The sequence below is a fragment of the Sinohyriopsis cumingii genome, chromosome 17 (genome assembly GCF_028554795.1).
Source record: "Sinohyriopsis cumingii isolate HCF-2022 chromosome 17, ASM2855479v2, whole genome shotgun sequence".
Taxonomy (NCBI): Eukaryota; Metazoa; Mollusca; class Bivalvia; order Unionida; family Unionidae; genus Sinohyriopsis; species Sinohyriopsis cumingii.
The window spans coordinates 75252163-75273159 of record NC_142977.1 but is presented as its reverse complement, the minus strand read 5'-3'; the positions used below and the strand labels follow the sequence as shown (position 1 = coordinate 75273159).

Here is a 20997-nt window from a genome sequence, read left to right as displayed (position 1 = left end):
TTCACCTTAAGTCCTTTCTCCCACTCCAGTAAAATCAAGCAAAATCTACTAGTTGTGTTTGTCAACTTTATTGACCAACATTTATGTTCGTTAACACATTAACCCCTAGCGACGATTTTACGGGACAGGATGTAGTGGCCTACTGCCAAGCTCTGTAGTGTCATGGTCATGCATGATACACTAAAGTGGATGGTATTATAAAAAGGTAAGACAGATGTAGCTCTACAGTGATACCAAATAATCTGGAAAATCTTGTTGCACTACAAAATACAGATAGAAAAACCTGTTTTTGGACCAGACTTTTTTAAAACGTAAAATTCGCCCGTGGTCAGAATCCCATTTTGTGTCCGGATTTTAGACTTTTTGGTCTCAGATCTAAGGCAAACCGGTATGAACTGCAAACAGACAGACGAGGCTTTGCAAAAAGTAGGATAAGATGGGCATCTGGAATAAAGAGTGGTCTCCATACAAAAATAATGGCTCCGTTTAGCCCCCCCCCCCTTTTTTATTTTACCCTTCATCTCATGCGTGAATCAAATAGCCAACGAAAAATGATGTTTTTAACACAACTAGGCAGTATTTTATTGAAAGATGACTGGGGATTTGGCGTTTTTGAGTCTATTCAGAAATAGCTTTCAAAATGTGTTTCCTTACTCGATTTTCAGGCAAAAATGGCAAAAACCTCCAGGGGTTAATGTGTTAAAGCATGCAGATATGTGAAAAATACTTAAGTCTGATAAAGCTGGATTCAACTTCTTAAATAAAATAAACACATCTAATCACATTCAACCTAATATGCACTGACATTTGTTTTATGAAAGAAACTGAATTGGTAGTTCAACCAAATTCAACTTGTCTTTCTACCACTGCTCTTCAACTGAAACAAGTGTAAAACAGCAACACTGTAGCATAGCAAAACAGGTAATTTCTCTAGTTCTCGGAAATGCATGATTCATGAAAATTTGCTCACAACTGCAATTTTTTCTCTCTCACAAGTTTAGAAAATTTCACAAGCACACATCTTATACACAACCCTGGAGATTCTAATTGCAAGCAAGAGCAAGTTTTGGGAATGGCAGCAGTAATTCCAGTTAGTGATGCAGCAGAGGAAGCTGCAACAGTCATACTAGTCATTGCAATAGCACATGACCAACTAAATATTGCTACTACTAATGCAAACTTGATAAATAACAACAACAACCGCTCAAAAACACTTCATGACCACATTAAAATAACCTTTCATAAATCCAAAGAAAAACAATGAAATCTTAGCTGAGAGTTTATTCGAGGTGCATTACATAAATTAATTTGCAGATAGACCTCTATTTCTGGTCTTCCAACTTCTTCAGATATGCAGCCTTCTTCTGCTTGATGCGATCTTTACGCTGTTCCAAGGACATCCTTGCACGGTTCCACCTGAAATTCGGAAAAGATTATTATTTCAACATAAATATACATTCACAAGTGAACTAGGAGTTCAATTCCTACTAGACTGAGGAGGAAAAACTTGAGGATTTAAAGCTGCGCATGTTTAAGAGGTCTTTCTAATGTAATTGGTTGTGGAACTTACTTTAATGTAGCAATGCTAACTTTTCTGAAAGGAAATACCCTCTATATTCATGCTCAAGGACACCTTTCAAGAAAGATCTCTGAACCAACCAATAACTCTGTGATACATTATACTAACCCTCTTTTTTCAAGATGTAGCCTTTAAACTAGTGTGACATCAGTGGAAAGGAATATGGCAATAGCAACATATGAGCATTACATCAATAAAATTAATTGACCACCTGCCCCCTTTATTTTAATACCATTAATTCCTAACTTGTTGTTACCATGTTGCTTAATTTGCCAGTTCAGTGAGAGAAGGATCCCACAAATGGTGATGGAAAGAGATGAAATACCCTTGATACATATCAGCATGGGCCATTTTTGTGCTACCATTATTGGCTCCTAAGAAAATACGCCTTCGCTTTGGTGGTCGTGTGATCGACTAAATGCTCCTTTCATTACATCCAACAGAAATGAACAAGACAGGCCCAGCAATGTCTTGAATCTCATGGGCTTAAATCACCTGGTAAGAGACTGAAAATCTCTATCAACAGTTTTGGCATTCCACTCATAAGTGGTGGAAGGCACTATGACAGCTGAGCACTTAAGAGAGAGGAAAAGAGTAATCAAGCCATCTCTTTATAAATCAAATACACACAAACTCCAACCAGCCACAAAAGTCTATTAAGATCACCTCTAGCACAAAAACAACAGTGATGGGATATTACATGGATGGCAAAGAAGAGAAACCAGTCTTGCTCTATGGATAGGTCATGAAGCTATCTCCCTCATCTGGCCAATGTTAGGGCTAATGTTTTAGACAGAAACTTCGCTCAAGGGTTGAGACAGAGACTATCACGAGATATTCCATCAAGGCATTAGTGAGTTTGACAATGGTTCCTACTGCACCAATCACAAAAATTTACACACTTGGCATCATAGACTTTGAAAACATATCTCCTCCTGGACTGAATGATGCACTTGGAAACATTTTTGGAGGTTGGTGCCCTGGTGATCACTCGAGATGAGCAAAGCACAAAAGGTAGAAAATCCGTGGGCAGTTGTGTAGGAGAGCCCCTGTGATGTGGCAGAAGGTCCCTACTCTGGGGGTAATGTCTGGGCTGGTTTACCAGCTCGTCAGAAGATTAGGAATCATGATTGTTGGGGTCATCAAAATGAGCAGAGGAGTTCCTTACTTTGTTAAGTATCTATATAATCATCCTGAAGGGTGAGATGAAAGTGAACAGGCAATTCCGCTTTGAGCTGAAAGCATGCCCTGCCCAGGCCCACTGGTCAGGGGCTGGAGAAATATATGAAAGGGGTGGATGGGGGGGGGGGGCCCTCATTCTTTTGCCTTGTCGCAAGCAAGCCCACCAAAGGTATTCCCCAAAGTTGGAACAAGGTCGACATATCCTGAGTTAGGAAAACTGGGGTGGGTGGGTGGGTGTGTGTGTGTGTCCAAAATTAATACTATTTTGAACAGAATATTCTGGTGACCATTGCATCTTTTCAAATGGTAAGCATTGCTGCATTTTATTTTTGTCAATCGCTCGAATTCCGTATACATTTTGCTTCAATATTGGAAACGAAAACATTAGGTGCGCAGAAATGCCAGACAGCAGTGTAATGACCTTGAAATCCATAGTTCAGCAAGTAAAATGGGTTAGAAAAACTAACGAATGAGAGCATACAACATCCCAGCCTTTCATCAGTTTACGTACCTCTTGACCTTGACCTCTCGTTTTGGTTTATTCTTCATCACTGGATCAGCTCTGATGGCACTGTGCGCCTTTTTGTACATCTCCTCAACCTGAAAAATGCATTGTATTGATAGGTTTCTTCAGATTTCTCATTCCAGGTCACCTTTTCTTGACAGTATAAACTACAAAGAATATTAATTATTTAAAGTGTTTTATTATTTGTCCAACATTGAATAGTCTTCATTCTATGCATTTTGCTCAAGTTGATTCAATTCCATCATGCAAGTTTTTTTCCCCTGCCTAAGTAGTTAAACGTTCCATTTTTAATATAAAATGGCTTCCATGCCAAGAAACCGTCCTATTCAGCTGAGCACTTTTCAAGAAGCTGTTAAAAATTATTATTTTTAGTAACAGTGCCTTGAAACCCCTCTCTTAACATGATGCATTCTATCAAAAAAATGTCTTTTTTCCCTTCACTTTTGATAGTTATTTCATGTCAGAATACTTTGTCAAATTCTAATACTTTGTCAAAACGTACATCTAATCTCATCAAATTGTACGAGAAAAGCTACTTCCTGGCTTATACTTAAACTGAAGCAATAATTAAAGCAAGATATTTAAACCATTTAGCTCTTAATACTACTCGGAAGGTTCATAAATCGATTAGTGGGATAGAGACTAGTTTTTACATAAGACAAAGATAACCCATTTTCTCCAGCGTTCAATTAGATCCCCGATAAATTGTCAACCTGACTGTATGATGTATTATAAAATCTGTCCATCTTTGCATAAAGAATTGATTTTAAATTGAGCAATCAGTTAATAATGACAAATGTTTAAAGTACATGTGCAAGTTTTATGGGTAAATCATTTGCAAACAAAGTGCTATATTGCGAAAACGTTATATGCACTTGTGCATGAAGATTTTAAATAAATCACAAAGGCACAAGTAAGCAGCACAATGAACAAATGTGTCACGAAGTTAAGGCTGGTCTTGGCCAAAATGATTCTCACAAAAATAAGGCTTTTAAAACTGTTTTCTTCTGCTACTAATTTTAGTATAGGCAGCTAAATCTGATGGCCAACTGGGATCATCTTGAGAAATTAATTTTCTTTATGGAGCTTCATACTATGATACTCTATGTCAAATGTAAATATAGTCTAACAGCTGATTTCTGAATTGTTTAAAGCTTTTATTTCTTCTTCAAGTTTTAATATCTGTGGCAACATCTTATAGCGGTTTTGGGCATTCTTCTTAAATACTCAGAAGGATTCATGCCAGTGTTCTTTCTCACAAATTTGATAGTTTTCTTGCCCCTCTTGGTACAGACTTGAAAGGCCTTCACAGATCTTCCAACCTCATCAAGACCTCAGTAAGGCAGAGGATTTTTTTCCCCCACAAGTCTGACCGGTTTTCAGCCAGGTATAGCAAAATAATAATGTGCCACCACTGAACACTTGGAAAACATTAAAAAAAAAAGCGATTTTTTTTTCCAATACTGGTGCTGCGATGGTAAACATGTTCAACTAAGAAGTCTGTAAAGTACACTTAGACCTTAATTACCTCAAGTAGTTTTACAAACGTCAGTTTCAAACTCAATGGCATGTTGCTATCTCTCAACGTAATTCTTAATCAAACCGATGCGATGTCCCATAAATGTAACTGTTGTGTTTCTTTGTGCTTTTAGAAACAATCAGAATATTTCTTTTATTCTCTTGCAGTCACTATTAAGACTTTTCAGGAAGTTTATTTTCTCTTTCATCTTGAACATGCATTGCTTCTTTTATGCCACTTTCTTGAAATTTCTATAAACAACAGTTTGATCAAGCAGGTATTTCCCTTGCAAAATTATGTGCAATTTAATCAGCAAGTCTGATTCCCTGACCAATTCCTCTCTCTCTCTCTCTCTCTCTATATATATATAAAACATGACGAGCCAACTATCTTGGTTTTACTGCAAGAGTCATAATTCTACAGTTTTTCCTTTTATTCCACAAGTCCATGTTTTAAGGGTTATTTCAGTAAGACCTGTCACAAATTCATGAGGTTCTGCCTTTATGCATGAAGAATTCCAATTACTGGGAACATTACGTCCCCCCATATCTCCATATCAGGGGAACTCAAAAAATTGCAAGGGACAAAGAAAAATATTTAATAGAATGATAGAACCTGTGATTAAACATGGCTACATTATATGGCATAGTCAACTCTTGCCTAGTAGTCCGCTACATAGATGACCGAAAATTTATGATAATAAGTAGATTTTCCTGTTTCAGTCACAATGACCTTTTGCACTTTTATTCGATACATAATGCTGCCATCAGATACACTTAACTTTTCACATGTGCATGCATGAGAAAAGTAATTGTTTTTCTACATCTTACTGGTCTAACTTGAAACAAAATGGCTGCATTACCAAGATGTTCTTACATTTGGCACATATGGGATATGGATACATGTCATAGAAGGCTCCCTTACCGCAACCTTGAACTTAAGTCAGGGAATATGACTATGGTATGCAACATACTGTCTTGTCATCATTATTGTAATCGCGATGAATATAAGCACATTACATGTAAATTCTTTACAATGGACAAGTTTACCTTGCCTGACTCTACACCATTCTTGATGTATTGTGAGAACTGTTTCTTGAACAAATCTTCATCTTCCTCCTGCAACTTTTCCATGTACTGGGCCACGTGTTTACCAAGTATGTGATCTCGGTGAACCTCAGCTTTGAACTCGTTACTCTCGCTGTTAAAGCCAGGGAACCTCTTGGTGCTGAAATATCAAAAGTGAATGAATAAGGTTAATGTGCAATACATACAGAATGAGAGTACAGTTAACAGCAAATTAAACAGCTGACCCATGTAATACTCCTTAAAGACGGCACAAGTCTGGGATGGTTGACTTGTGAACTTATTTATCATGGGGACTTGACACCAATCTCTGGACATGGTATGCAATCATGAATTTAACTTGATATACAAAACCCATAATTTTTGTATTATACTTACCCTAACCAGGACTTCTGACCTTCTAGTTTCTTTGTTAGCTTATGTGTAAGTCATTTATAATGCTTGGTTAAGAACTTGTGCTAGAAAAAAATTCATTAATCTGCAAAACCCATTTTTCTTGGAGTCACAACAACATGCATTTTTAACTTTTTGTTCCTCAAATTAATGTACCTCTTCCATACCTGGCTTTGCTTTGAAATCAGGCAGAATCATGCCAAAGACTTCTAAAAATTGTACTAGAAGCTGCCTTGCTAGGGGCTCAAAAGAGGCTAGTAGTTAAGACTAGTCGGCCTGATGTCAGGATAATGTAACTGGGTGGGACATCATGCTATATGTCTGTGGCATAATGTACCAGTGGTAGACATCACTATAAACTGGCAAACTGAAAACATGGTTGTGATACAACTTAAAAGTTGTTAAACGCAACATAAATATCCAAATCACACATACACCATTCTTCTTTTAGTCACAGACCTCAACCACAAACCAAAAGACTTGTTATGGAAAGTGCAAGCCATCATCCAAACTTTTGTGTGGGAAAATTTTTCATTTCGGCACAATTTATTTATGACCAATCAGATCCAATAGGTTTTCCAGTGAAAACTTTATGATGATCCGACATTCGGTTCAGCAGTAGTATCAACAATAGGTCTCACTCTTCTGTGGTATACTGGATTTCCAGATGGCACAATTTTATTCTGGTCCAATTTGACCTGAGATGAATGTAGCTATCTTTCAAGGTGCTCAGAACGAGTAGCAATAACAAATGTGTTATTAAACTGATCATGACAAGCCATCTCAGTCTATTATCTTTAGTGCTAAAAACAAAAACATCTCAACTAGCATGTCATAAGGAAAATGACTATTTCTTAAGAAACTGAATTGGCAGAGGCCATTTTAACGGGTGGAGCAATGGCAGGCCACCTACCCATTTCTTTCCAGCTGAGGTACTGTCACTGTTTGTAAAAGCAGATCAGTATTTGTTGAAATCTGAAATACCTTCATGCAAAGCATGGTATAAAATTTGGCTCAATTATTTTCAGCAATTTTGTAAAAGTTGTTTGTATTGGTTTTGCCCCTACATATATATCAGTAGTTTGGCAAAAACCTATCTGTGATTTTATCCTCATAAAACTGACAAACGAGTTTTGATGAAGGTCAACCAATATGTGCGTGCATGTATTGACGTAAATGATTCAAGATCAGCTCCATCTTTCCACACTAAAAAACCAGCTTGCATGAACGGCTTCATGAATTCAAAATTCTCTGTGCATACCTTCGTTTATAATATTGTCTTATCTGTTACATAAATTAATGTCACCTTCCTTTATTTAACTCTCAATAGTTCTTGTACAACATACTCACAAGCATCATGTCAGACTCTTAAAGATGCCTGAATTTAGTGCATTAAAGCATTCTAAAGTGTCAGTGATACAGTTAAGGAGCCTGATAAATGCAAAACTCTTTTAGAAGAAAAATGACATAACATGAAAAAGACATCTTGACCTGTAATCCATATTTATTCTGTTATACCCCACCCAAAATAATAAATGGCTGTCAATATTAACTATGACCAAATATAATCGAGAACTGGGATAATCTGAACAAATTTTAAAAGCCTCCATGGAAGAAATCTCCAGATTTGGAGAAGATGAAAATGGCTACTATTGATGGATGAAGATGCAAGGCTAGTACAAGTGAGCCAAAACAATGGATTTATTACTGAACAATCCTAGACATTTCATTTTCGGTGCCAGACAAGTAAAATTTTCCAAGGCTCTAGCCCGGGAAAAGTACCCCTCCCCCTCCCCTTTAAAGCAAGTCAGGCAAGCACTACTTTCACACTATAATTACTTTATCCAGCCATTCCTGCCCTTTGGGCATAACCAGTGCATGAACCTACCTCCATTTATCTATTCACAAGTGTTCTATGAGTGTTTCACTGTATAACCCAAGTGACAAAATTGTTAGCCAATCAACACAACTCAAACAAACCAGGTATATTTAATTATCAGTACTTTAAACGACCTTGTCATATCACGTTTATTTACCATGGATACTCATACGCAGATCACCATTAAATTCCAATGAAGTGAGCCAATGCAATGAAATTAATGAATGTCACTTTAACAGAAGTGTCCATTTCCTTTAAAAACTGATTAAATAACAGGAAGGAGTCTTCAATATTTCAAAACAAATTTGTCAACTGAGCATACTAGTGATCAGCTTTAAATTGGAGTGTTGAATTTGAAACGAAAAAATTAAACTCAAGACTGGTCTGTTTTTGCATTTTTATGATTCACATGAAATTGCGTTTACGTGCCTTTACACCGTTCTCGTGAAAGCGTCTTTCAAAGCATCTTGTAAACCTCAGCCATTCTGAGCTGGTTTTCTTAGCACCACCTTTGGGCAAAACTCCCTCTTAGATACTACATTCACTGATTTGAATGTCCATTACATCAGATCACATGGTTGCTGTTTAAGATCTAGTCCTAATCTGCTATTCAAAGTAAATGGGTTGTATTCTCCACTTTACATAAGGGAGGTCATGGATTTTTTTTTTCTCTGCATTCTCAAGTTTGCACTATTAGAATCACTACTAATAATCAATACCTTAGGTAAATGCTCCGATACTGATGTAGGCAACAATTAGTTTCTATAAATTATAAAATTCAGATGATTTAGTGATGTAGATGTAGACAAAAAACTTGTAAATTTTGAGTGAGAGAAATGGAAGCTATAGCCTGTCACATGGCTTCAGTGGCTTGACAGTGAACAAGATTTTTAAGTACACAAAAAATTCTTCCATGAAAAAAGAATTATATAGCTTAACGACAGGATTTACTCAAATCTTTCTATACATAATAGATGGGTATCAAAATGGTAAAATGGTTAAAACTGATGTCAAATGTAACATATACTAAATTTCTTAACAGCTTTGCCAAAGTCATTTTCCATAGTCATTTCAGGGCAACCAGGATGGGCTTAGAATCACTGGCAGTCATTTTGAAGTCAAGGCACACACAAAAGATTTATAGAAACAATGCCGATTATAGTTTGCAAATAAACACAAATGTAGATATGATTAAAAAAGTACTTTGTGAAGAACATATAATCAAGCTAAATGAAGAGTTCCGAATAATGGCAGAAAACAGATCATATGACACAAATTACTTGAAAAGACTAGGAAGGACCAAAACAAACTATTCAAATTATAATAGCATGTCTTATAATAGCTCGTCTTGTGTTGCAAATTGCCATAGAGACAGGAAAGGATTATAAGCAGTCACAAGTTGTATGCCTGAAACAGATGATACTTACAAAAAGATAAGATCTGAAAGGACCAAACATACATATGGCTTCAACTTCCAATTTTTTGCTAAATGTTTTAAAAAAGAAAACAATCGTGATTTTCGTCTATGGAAGCATCATGTGTTTACAGGCTTCACAATTCTGTATATTCACGCCAAATCCGAACAATGAGCATATCTGGATAAGCCCTGATGAATAGCTGCCGACCCTCCAGACTTAAATTAGTGAAAATAGGAATTCATGAAGTGATCTTTGAGTCCGGGAATATTTGTTGGAACAAATGTTTAGCATGGTCTCCAGCTGATAAAGGTAGATTGTGTTCAACAAGAAAACCCACAAACAATGCATCAGCGTTGGTAGCTTGCAGATCTTCCATTGCGAGCTGAAATCTGCAAGTTCTTAATTTTCCTAACCTCTATGTGCTTTTTACTACCAATGTGCTTCCTCACATCGTCTCTGCCACCATGTCCAATGCTAAAATTTGTGGCACACTGAGTGCAAAAAGCATGATGTATACCGGTGTTTGATGGCAGAATGCAAGGACAATTCTTTTGGTATATTTCAAACTTCACTTTTTAGTGCAACACATTTATTTTTCCTTGTTGGTGAAGACATTTTCAAGATGTGCCAAATGGTAATTCAAATCAGTGTTTGCAGCACATGTGCAAAAGAAATTTCTGGTTAGGACCCAGTTTCTCTCAAAAGCATTTGTATAAATACTCTTATCCATATAGATTAAAAGACGCTAAAATGCCTGCTACCGAGTCAACTGTACCAATCAGCTATAGTTCCACTAATATCACAACTAGCAGTACCGGACTGTTTTTGCAACTGCCAATATCATGACTAGCGCTTAACGGGAAATCTTTTATTTTATTAAAGATTTAAAATAATTGAGAATTGGAGAATTCTTTACTTTTTTGGCATCCGGCGTGAATCCCTGAAATTCATGCCAAAATCATGAGGGTTGGCAGCTATACCTGATTGACCAGGTCAGCTGCATTGGTTCGTCATTGAAATGTGTGTTTTGTTCCATTTCATTTGGATAATAGAGCCAATTATGTGTCAACATGCTGTTATCAACTAATCAAACAATAAACTCGTGACTAGTAAAACTGCAACAATGAAACTAAACTTGGGGAAGGATAGGTGTATGGATGCTGAAGCAATATTAATGCAGAGTTTGCACTAAGACAGAGATGACAATAAAAGAAACAACATGGGAATAAATTAATAAAACTACTAATTTTAATAATGTGGAAGTAAAGTTAAAGAGTTATATGATTCACATTCTGATTGTTTGCTTCAAGTTATTACTGTATTTACAGAACTAACAAACCTGTTGTTGTGGGCTTAATGCCTTTATTTCTGCACATGATAGGCTATACATGGCAGACAGTATAAATGGTGGAGGAAGAACCCAGAAAAATCCACTGACACATGTGAAGATACTGGAAATCTTACTCATATATCGATGTATGCAGAGGCCAAGACTCAAACTTAGGAGAACATAGTTAAGATGACAGTAGCAAAAGCCAGCGCATTAGACTATGAGGCTTAGACCCACCTATCTGAAGACAGCAATTTAGGTATAAAACAAAGAGGTTGATGGAAAACTGCATGATGCAAATATGCATTTTATTCTCTCATTGCAAGTGCATGTTTAACACCTTAACCCCTAGTGATGACTTTACGGGGCAGGAGGTAGTAGCCTACTGCCGAGCTCTGTAGCGTCATGGTCATGCATGATACATTAAAGTAGGTAGTATTATAGAACAGTAGACAGATGTAGCTCTACAAGGATACCAAATAATCTGGAATATCTAGTTGCATTACAAAATACAGACAGAAAAACCTCATTTGTTGGACCCGACTTTTTTTAAACCCAAAATTTGCCTATGGTCAGAATTCAATTTTGTGTACGGATTTTAGACTTTTTGGTCTCAGATCTAAGGCAAACTGGTATGAGCTGCAAACACAGATGAGCCTTTGCAAAAAGTAGGATAAGATGGGCATTTGGAATAAAGAGTGGTCTCGATACAAAAATAATGTCTCCGTTTCGCAAAAACAAAAAAAAAGGGCCAACTTTAACCCTTTTGCTCATGCAGAATTTCAGTAGCATAGATAACATGTCAAATAGCCAACGAAAATCGATGTTTATAACACAACTAGGCAGTATGTTATTGAAAGATGACCAGGGATTTGGTGCTTTTGAGTCTATTCAGAAATAGCTTTCAAAATGTGTTTCCTACTTGATTTTCAGGCAAAAATGACAAAAAGCTCCAGGGGTTAATGTGTTAACAAAAATTTAAAATTAGTAACTACTTCTTTTAATACTATGGTCAAAAGAGAGAACACTAGATTTAAAATCTATGCCTAGTCAGCAAAACTTGCCTGTGTGGTATGTCCAGTCCTCCATCCACAGCTCCCTTCATTGCTCCAAACACCCTGGCTCCAGTGCTAGTCCTGTTTAGACCAACATCCAGGTAACAGCGGAATGCACCGGGCTGTCCATCGACGTCCTCAACATAGAACTCATCACCATTGACCTCCTCCTGGCCTACATAGATCTTGTCCAGTTTCAACTTTTGCAGCAGCTGAAAAAGGTAATTGAAACTGCATGTCATCCTAAGTAAAGGCTTCTTTATTTCATTCTTAATAACCCTTCCCCCATCTGAGATATCTAAATCTGATAACAGACCTCTGAGTTACATATAAAACAAAGTGTAAGCCCATTTTAATTTCAGTAGCATAGATAACATGTATGTATGTATGACAAAACTAAAAACTTCTTGTTCAAGAATCCATGCATGACAGGCTCTAAAAATACACACTGCAGCATAAGGGTGCAAGTTAGCATACAAAGGGGCCCCTAAAATAATTAAGACATGGATGGACATGGGTGGGGGGAGACAGGGAGCTTATTTAATAATCATGCTAAAATAAGACAAAAAGATTTTATTTGTAATCAATTTCTGAAAGATCATTTCCCTGCTTACATTAGTTTCATCAAACATCAACACTTTATGTACATGATTGGGATACATTATGGATCTCAAAGGGTCTGACTCTCCTGGGCAAAAAGAATTTCATAGAATTCATGACAAGATATATATATATATTTTTTTTATACTGTGGAGTATTGAAACAATCTCAGACTATTTTCAGCAATAACAAGATTTTCAAAGCTGCCGTGGTGGACATACTAGATATTAACTTGGCACCATTTTCATTCAGGACAAAGTAGTCATCATTAAATGATGGTGAAAATCCAATGTCGTAATGATCATCCACGGGGGTGGGTGGGGTGTAGTAGGAACAATATATTTACGAGTCATTGTTGCAGCCATTTTAGATATATATTTGGCACCTTGTTCATTTAGGATCTGGTGAAAACCTCGCATCATAATGATCATCCTTCCAGGGGAAATAGTGACGAAGATGTGCAAGACAGGAGTGTCAGCCATACTGGATGCATGCCTGGCCCCGTTTTATTCAAGACCAACTGGGTATTAGAAGAAATCTACTAGTAATAAACCCAATGTTGACATAGCCTTCCATTTGAATGGGAGTAAATAACAACAAACAAAAAATGGTTGCTATGGTGATCATATTGGAACCATTAGTACCAACTGCACATCATATGAATTCTAGCAAAAAAACCAACATAAAAAGTCATTTTCATTTTTAGGATCCATCAGACACAATTACTTCAGTGAAAACCACGTCATCCGCATAAGAGTACCAATAATTAAGATTTTCAAGCTGGCAGACATAGTGGATGTCCAATTGGCAGCATTTTAATTTAGGACCAACTTGACATAGGAGGAATAAGTGTTTTAAGTTTTATGGCAAAGCTCCAAGTCGCGTACATACCATCCCCTGGCGAGGAAAAAGTGTAATCCAAGTGGACAAAAAGAGTAATCCGAGCAGAAAAAGAATAATCCACATATAACATGATAAAAATTTAATAAGCACTTGTACATAATGATTTATTTACCTGTCTGGACTTTTAACATCAATTACTGCTTCAAGTTTTTGTATATAATACTCTGAGCTTCAAAAAGCAACATACTCTCATTTTGCATTTCAAAACATTTTGTACCAGCCGAGACTATAAATGTTTAGCCCACCAGCAGCGCAATAAGTGCTGGGTTATTAAAGCCCGGATCTAAATTCAGTTTTACTTTTGTTAATATGTTGAACAATCTCTCACAGTCAGCATTAGAATGGTAAAGAACCAATATTCCTTTTATAACCTGACAATGAAGAGGAAATTTATATCTTCCAGTTATTGAACACGAGATTGATTGGAGACTATCACCCTTTAAAAAAAAGATTCATTTACCAAACATAAAAGGTATCTTTTTTAGAGGCCCAACAAGCGAAGCCAACAATAATGCTTGGTATCATGCAATGGCGCAATGTCCAAACAGGAATATATGAATTCATTATGCAAGACTTTTGTCTGGTGATATGCTATGTCAAAAGAATGCAGTATACTTATAATCAGCACAGTTTCTTTACTTCTCAAACGACTGAAAAAGATCAAGATATTTCAAAAGCTAAATATATGTATCCATTTGTAATGCTGAAAATTTTACAGAATTCCTTTGCACCGGCAGTTGGGGTTTCTTTGAAACTTCAACACTGAATACATGTATTTATCTAGTAAGATACTTCTTTTGAAAACACTGCATCTTGCACAAACTTACCCTTCTGGCCAGAAGAAGACCTGTGCAATATGCAGCAGAGTAGTTTGTCAACCCGACCTTGACGCCATACTGGGGAAGTTCATGGGAATAAGCTGCACACATGATAACATCTCCTTCAATTCTGGCGTACGCTATCTGAAATAAAAAGGTATTGGAGTATACTCAGACTTTCCAACCACCACTGGTGCAAACACCAAGATAAAGTGGCTAATACTTTTAAAAAGATAGAGAAAAAGAACGAATATATGGATATTTGATAAAGAGAAGAGACCTCTGATGGGATCAACACACCTTCAAAGAGACCAATACTCTAATGGCGAAAAAGATTCTTAAGACCGATGATAATCAAACTAATCGGAAATTTAGCATCCAACTTGCTCGCACCCTCAGCATATCAGATACACGATCACCTCAATATTATGGATTGATATCGCTCATAACCAATCTGGTACGTGATCTTGATATTATCTTACATACCAAATCTGACCAAAACATGTACATTCTGACAGCAGCAAACCTTCGTCTATCACAGTGAGAGCAAAAACTTCAACAAAGTTGAATAATTCATTTAATATACCCACCTTAGAGATCACAGAAATACAAACGACTTGCTTTAGCTTTCAAATGAATAGCGTACCTCGTATCATTTTCTTTATTATACCTGTGCAAATTAAGTATGGAGTCCAACACTGGTCCAGTTTGCCTTAGTTTCATGCATTTGGTTGGCCCAGCACCAAAACATTATTAGTGGTGGCTTTTCTCAGGATAGATGTGTGTGCTTGTGTGCATTTGAACATGCAGCTGCACTGGTTAGTTTTAAGACTAGAGTCATACCAAGAATCGCAATGTTTAATACAAAGTACTTTTAAAAAGTTTTGGAGTCTCAAACCGATTTGAAACAACTGGGGAGTTCCGAGAGGAATTTTAACTACACGCAGAATGAAAGGAAGAATGAAAGAAAAGGCGGAATGTCAAGTCCAACTCAAAGAACACAATGTAAGATGTTAGAAGATATATTTTTACTACAAGAATAAAATTAATGACCTTACCTGGCATATAATGTCCTTGTTGGTGAAACGGACAATCATGCGGTACTTGGGGGTATTGTACTTATTTTTCTCTTGTACAATAAGGCGCTTCCTGGCATAGTAGTCTGTCTTACCCTCTAAAAATACAAATTATATCACCTCTGAAAACGTTGTACATATAGCTGCATTTATTAAAACAATTGAGAAGACTCTCAATTAAACATTTTAAAATATTTCTATCTAGATCAAGTCTCGTTGGGATTGAATCCGTTAAAACTGCAACATTCAGAAATCCCTTTAAAAAAATCATGAAGGAAATTGAAACACAGGCCAAGATTTATTTAAACTAAGATGCAACCACTGCAATACACTAGAGAAAATAAAAAGAAAATTAAAAAGAAAATAAGCACGACAAAGATTTTTTAAAAACTGCAACATTTGGTAAAAAGCATGTACCTCGCCTTCGGCGGAATTTCACCTGGAATCTCTTGAAGTAGGCCTTATTTTTAACAACCTTTACGAACCCCTGCAAAGAGGAAAAAAAAACAATAACTTTAGAAAATAAGAAACTTAACACCTTTAGGGGTGTTTAAATATTTGTTGAAAATGTGCATGGAAAATGCTAGTCTGGATATACCTTGCATGTTAAACCAGTCCAAGTACTAAGCGGGTGAATTAAACATATCGACATAAAAGGATAATAAACTTAATGCTGAGGTCTGAGTGTGAACAGACAAAGTGCATAGCTGCCAACCGTCCAGGCTCACAATTAGTGAAAATAGGGATACAAATTAGTGAATCTGGATACCAATTAGTGAAAAATACCATGACATTAACTCCATCCACTCTGACCATCAATACTACACTATATCAAGTTCGCAAAATAAAAATATATATATATCTGATTTCTATTTATTATGGTATTCATAAACTTCACTTGTACGTGTGGTTATTTACCAAGACATGATACTGTGGCAGACTTGAACTTCCTCAATTGCTTGATCGTACATTTGCTTTCAAAACAGTTCAGGCTTCTTTCCTGCTGGTTGATCTTGGGGACCAAGTTTTCTGTGGCATTCTCCAATATTGCCTTAACTATAAGCACTTTTGGTTCTTCCACAGGAAAATTTGGAAGCGATCTTCGAGTCCAGGAACATTTGTCGGAACAAATGTTTTGCATGGTCTCCAGCTGATAAAGGTAGATTGTGTTCGACAAGAAAACTCACAAATAACGCTTCAGCGTTGGTAGCTTGCAGGACTTCCACTTAACTTTCCCAGCTTCTATGTGTCTTTTTTCAACCGATGTGCTTCCTCATATCGTCTCTGTGACCGCGCTGAATACTACAATTTGTGGCACACTTGAGCGCAAAAAGCATGATGTATATCAATGTTTAATGGCAGAATGCACGGCCAATTTTTGATATATTCCAAATTAAACTTCACTCTTTGAGTAATACATTTCTTTTTCCTTGTTGGTGATGACATTTTCAAGATGTGGTGCCAAATGGTAATTCAAATCAAGTGTTTGCAGCGCATGTGCAAAAGAAATTTCTGGTTAGGACCCAGTTTCTCTCAAAAGCATTTGTAAAACTACTCTTATACATATAAATTAAAATAGGCTAAAATGCTTACTACCGGGCCAACTGTACTACTAGGCAGTAGTTCTACTAATATCGCGACCACCAGGACCGGACAGTTTCCGGCAACTGCGAATATCACAACTATCGCTTTACGGGAAACCGGTTATTTTATTCAAGATTTAAAATAATTGAGAATTGGAGAATTTGTTATCTTTTGGCTTGCGGCATGAATCGCTGAAAAAGTCATGAAATTCACATCAAATTCGTGAGGGTTGACAGCTATGTAGATGCATAGTTCAACATAAATTTGAATAACCTCATGTACATTCATTTAAGAGCAAAATCTGATCTTTATAATTATAGCAACACAATATGTTTTTCTTCAATGCTTCAAAATCTTGGAACTTGTTCAGCACACATCACCAAGTTGTGTGACTAACCATAGATAGACCTTTCTCATCCTTGATGTCTGTCCATTCATTTTCAAGATCTACATTGCTAAATCATCCAAATTTGATAAATTATTCTTTTAAAATTGCCTACATAGACATCATGGCTAATAAATAGTAATATCTGAATGAAGCCTTCATAATTACAATTTAATCATCCAAACTGAAGTCTGTGAAAAGTGGAGATTCTGACAGTCACTTTAAACAGCAGTTGACAAATATATTGTAAAAAGCAATGACATGACATAATGGTCATATACCTAATGCATGTATTCTTGAATAGGGTTCTTCCCCCTGAAAGGTGGCATTACAACCACCAGCTCAAAATGGCTGTTTATTGTCCAAATATACTTCCATGTGCATAGGCATCCATACACATTTGTACACAAATCAGATGGAGGCATCCAGCAGCATTTCCATGAAAATTGGGTAGGTGTCAAACCTGTGTACACAAGGTAGTGTTCAAGACAAAACTGACACCAAAGCAGAAGTTTTACTTAGCTTATTTCTGCATTGTACTGGTTTTATGAAATCAATGCAATGGAAAGTGAACTTCATATTTTGGGCCCATTTGGGTGCAATGACCAACTTTGTGGAGATCCGATTAATTCAACCCCAAACACAAACCCTGTAATTAGTAGGATTCTCCAATATACACATACTTTTACAAAGCTGACCATATAATACAGCCCCCTTTCTATTAATGATATGCATTCCTTCCATGACAGAACATTTTTGTCGACCAGCCGTTTGGGCAGGTGCCAGTATATAATGATATACCCATTTTGTACTTTCAATTGCTTACATTAAACACATGACCCGAGATTCATCTGCAAAGTATGGCTACGAAACATGATGCAACATTCTGACATTTCTTCTTTTCTTAACCAAATCATGTTCCTTATAAAATCGTATTTCATGATCTGGTGAAAATTAAAGTTTTAAATAGTATTCAATATTCTAGCTTGTTGACTTGCGTTTGGTAAATATAGTACAAAAATCCCTATCCTTTAAAAACGGAACTTTAATTTGATGTGGAACTAATGGTGCTAATAAAAAGCATTACAATGACGTAAATAACCTGTGTGTCGACTGCAACTTTTATAACACATTCTTCTGAATGAATACATTGGCCTGTGAACTGCTCGTATAGTACTTAACGTTAACGGTTACCGTTTTAGCGACTATTCAAAGCTCATGCCATCATGGGCTGTGGCCACATCGTCTCTACTCCCTTATACATCTTTATCAAAGGGAACAAAGCATATAAATATATCACGATGAAATAGTTGTAGCAAAATAAACTCAATAAGTCTCTCTAATTCAGCATACTGCCTTTACAAAGAAGTTACCTCGGTGGCATAACATCTATGTTATGATCATGCTTGTTACTAAATTCTCGATGGGGAATCGGTTCTTATCTTTCACCAAAATTGCCATCTATAATAATAACCATAAAGGTTTTAAAAGTTAATGCTGACATTTTTATTGTGTAAAATGTAACGTTTGTTTCTCTCACCATTTTAATGAAATTCGAAGTTAAAACTTCGATACACAGGTAGCATAGGCTGGGGGTTGATGCCGAGCCGGAAAAGGAAAAGATCGTACGACATGCGCATATTGTCAAATTTCAAAGTTGGGATACTTTGGTTTTATTCCTTACGCGAGTAAATCAACCTAGACTTGAACCTTTCGTCCAATGAAAAGTTAAGGCGGCTAACTATATTTCTGCAGTTAATAAGGCAAAGTCAATTCACACATCATAAGTATTTCCCAATATGTGTCAGAAACAATAGTATAATATGTTGTATATTATTGCCAGTCACAATAAGTACATTTTTAGAATAGCTACACAAATAGAAAACATCGTTTCAAACTGGCCATTTCCAGAATAAGTTCTTAACTCAATCTGTCAAAACATGAACAAGTTGAGGCTTGTTCAGTCAAATCCTGCAATCGGTAGGTCCAAAACATATGTTAGAGCTTACAACTATAGTGACTCATGTGTACCGTGCCAAGAAAATCCTACAATGAGTTATGAAGATAACACGCGACAATATATGTTGGTGCAAAATGTGAAAGATTTGAAGAGGAGGCTGCATGAAACTGAGAAAACGCTGAGAACAATATCCCAGGCAGAAGCCAAGCTCCGGGAGGAAGAGGGGGAGTAAGTTTTTAATGACAGCCATGCAGGCAATTTTTCTTTGCAGATTGAGTTTGATGCTTTTTATTGAACAGTCACTAAACGAATGAATAGTCCTTCTCTCGGGTTGGCTTATTGCCTGAACGTTTCCTCCATTTTACTAGAACTGCCTCCCGTTACACCCCCACTCAGTGTTGGGATAAGTGTTTGGATGTGAATACAGATCTTTAATAAATGATCAAGATTGGGGAGCATTGGCCTGGTCCGTCTACCTTGGGCGTTTAGGGTGTCTGGATAGACTAGATCAGGAAATTTGAGACCTCACTGAAGGAAGTCATGTACTGTTGTCCTTATTTAAGTGAGACATCAGAGTACATGTGTATGATCAGTCAGTTGTTCAAAGTGCTCTTAAGGTATCAACAGGTGTTTTAATCTCCTTATCTTGATCAGTGCCTTTACAATCATTTGAACTCCTTGGAGAATAAGTATCTTATACAGCTGACACTTGCGTTGTAGAAACATATAAAAACGACTTGAGTACTAAGGACTCAACTATTGGAATTTTCATGTCTTCAAAATAAATGATTTTTTTAGATTTCCCCTTTCCGGATAACCTAGACACTTTTCTATGTTGTAAACTTCACTTATAAATAGATATACCAAAGAAATGAATGCTTACTTAAACCCAAGCTATCTCTAATGGACTAATTAAAATTCCTGCCAGTTGCTATTATGACAGTTAACAAGTGGTTTTGTGTCAAGTACATAAAACAAAACGTGACATGCCATTCTCTTTCATGACTAATTGATCTGTTGTATCAAGACAATACCTACAAACATCCTGCACTTAATGAGCTACAATTAATGCCAGCAGCAGAAATGGACAGGTGTTATATGCATTAAGTAAATTTTATGTGATTACTGCTAAAACAATCTTTGTCCACATGGAACTATCCTGGTGTACTGGCCCCAAACTCAGATTTCAGTTGTTGTTATTATAGGGTATAACACCATTTTTCAGCACAAGATAGGCTATACATGGCGGCCAGTATTAATGATGGAGGAAGAACCCAGGAAAACCCCAGAAAGAACCACCGACCCATGCTATTGGCAAACTTTCTCACATACTCACATTGGCCGAACCCGAGACTCGAACCCACGGAGACAGAGGTGAGATGGCAGTGATTTGTAACTGTGAGCACTTTAGGCAACTTGGGGCACCTCAGATTTCAGTAATGTTGATAAAAGTTGTAGGGTATAAGGGCTTGTATTTGCTGTTTAGCTCAATAATTAATCCAGAATTATACCTAATAATGTGTTTATATATATATATAATTTGTTACTGCTCTGGTGGCCTGTTGGTTAGAGCATCTGTCTTGGAAGCGGGAGGTTGTGGGTTCGAACCCCAGCCGAGTCATACCAAAGACTTACAAAAATGGTACTATCTATACCTGGTTACTCACAGTACAGTATGTAGCAATAAAAACCTTTGTTTCTTAAA

At 36.7% G+C, this 20997-nt stretch overlaps 2 protein-coding genes across 4 annotated transcripts in view; one reads left to right on the top strand and one right to left on the bottom strand.

Moving 5' to 3' along the window:
* Positions 1-1266: 1266 nt before the first annotated feature.
* Positions 1267-18976, bottom strand: LOC149779253 (large ribosomal subunit protein uL18-like). The gene is made up of 8 exons (XM_089939839.1): positions 18873-18976; positions 15781-15850; positions 15346-15461; positions 14297-14431; positions 11976-12178; positions 5856-6033; positions 3273-3361; positions 1267-1416 (listed from the first exon to the last, which is right to left on the bottom strand). Exons 1-8 carry the CDS (start codon positions 18873-18875, stop codon positions 1323-1325), a joined length of 888 nt encoding a protein of 295 aa, XP_089795965.1. The 5' UTR covers positions 18876-18976; the 3' UTR covers positions 1267-1322.
* Positions 18977-19054: 78 nt separating this feature from the next.
* Positions 19055-20997, top strand: part of LOC149779252 (uncharacterized) — a 132623-nt gene continuing 130680 nt past the window's right edge. For 2 of the 3 annotated variants that reach the window (XR_016415594.1, XM_089939837.1), the window contains exon 1: positions 19057-19520. Coding sequence is in view for 2 of the 3 variants with exons in the window: in XM_089939837.1 (XP_089795963.1) it covers positions 19273-19520 (248 nt within the window). In the remaining variant the exon portion in view is untranslated. Of the gene's footprint in view, positions 19521-20997 lie in introns of all 3 variants that reach the window. The other variant, XM_089939838.1, reaches the window with a different exon arrangement.

Bases quoted from the DNA above. Each gene is read 5' to 3' on its own strand.
- LOC149779253 (XM_089939839.1), bottom strand. The intron at 12,179-14,296 runs GTAAGTTTGTGC...TACCTTTTTCAG, and splicing joins GTCTTCTTCTGGCCAGAAGG to CTGCTGCAAAAGTTGAAACT. The intron at 6,034-11,975 runs GCAAGTTTTGCT...TTGATATTTCAG, and splicing joins GGACTGGACATACCACACAG to CACCAAGAGGTTCCCTGGCT.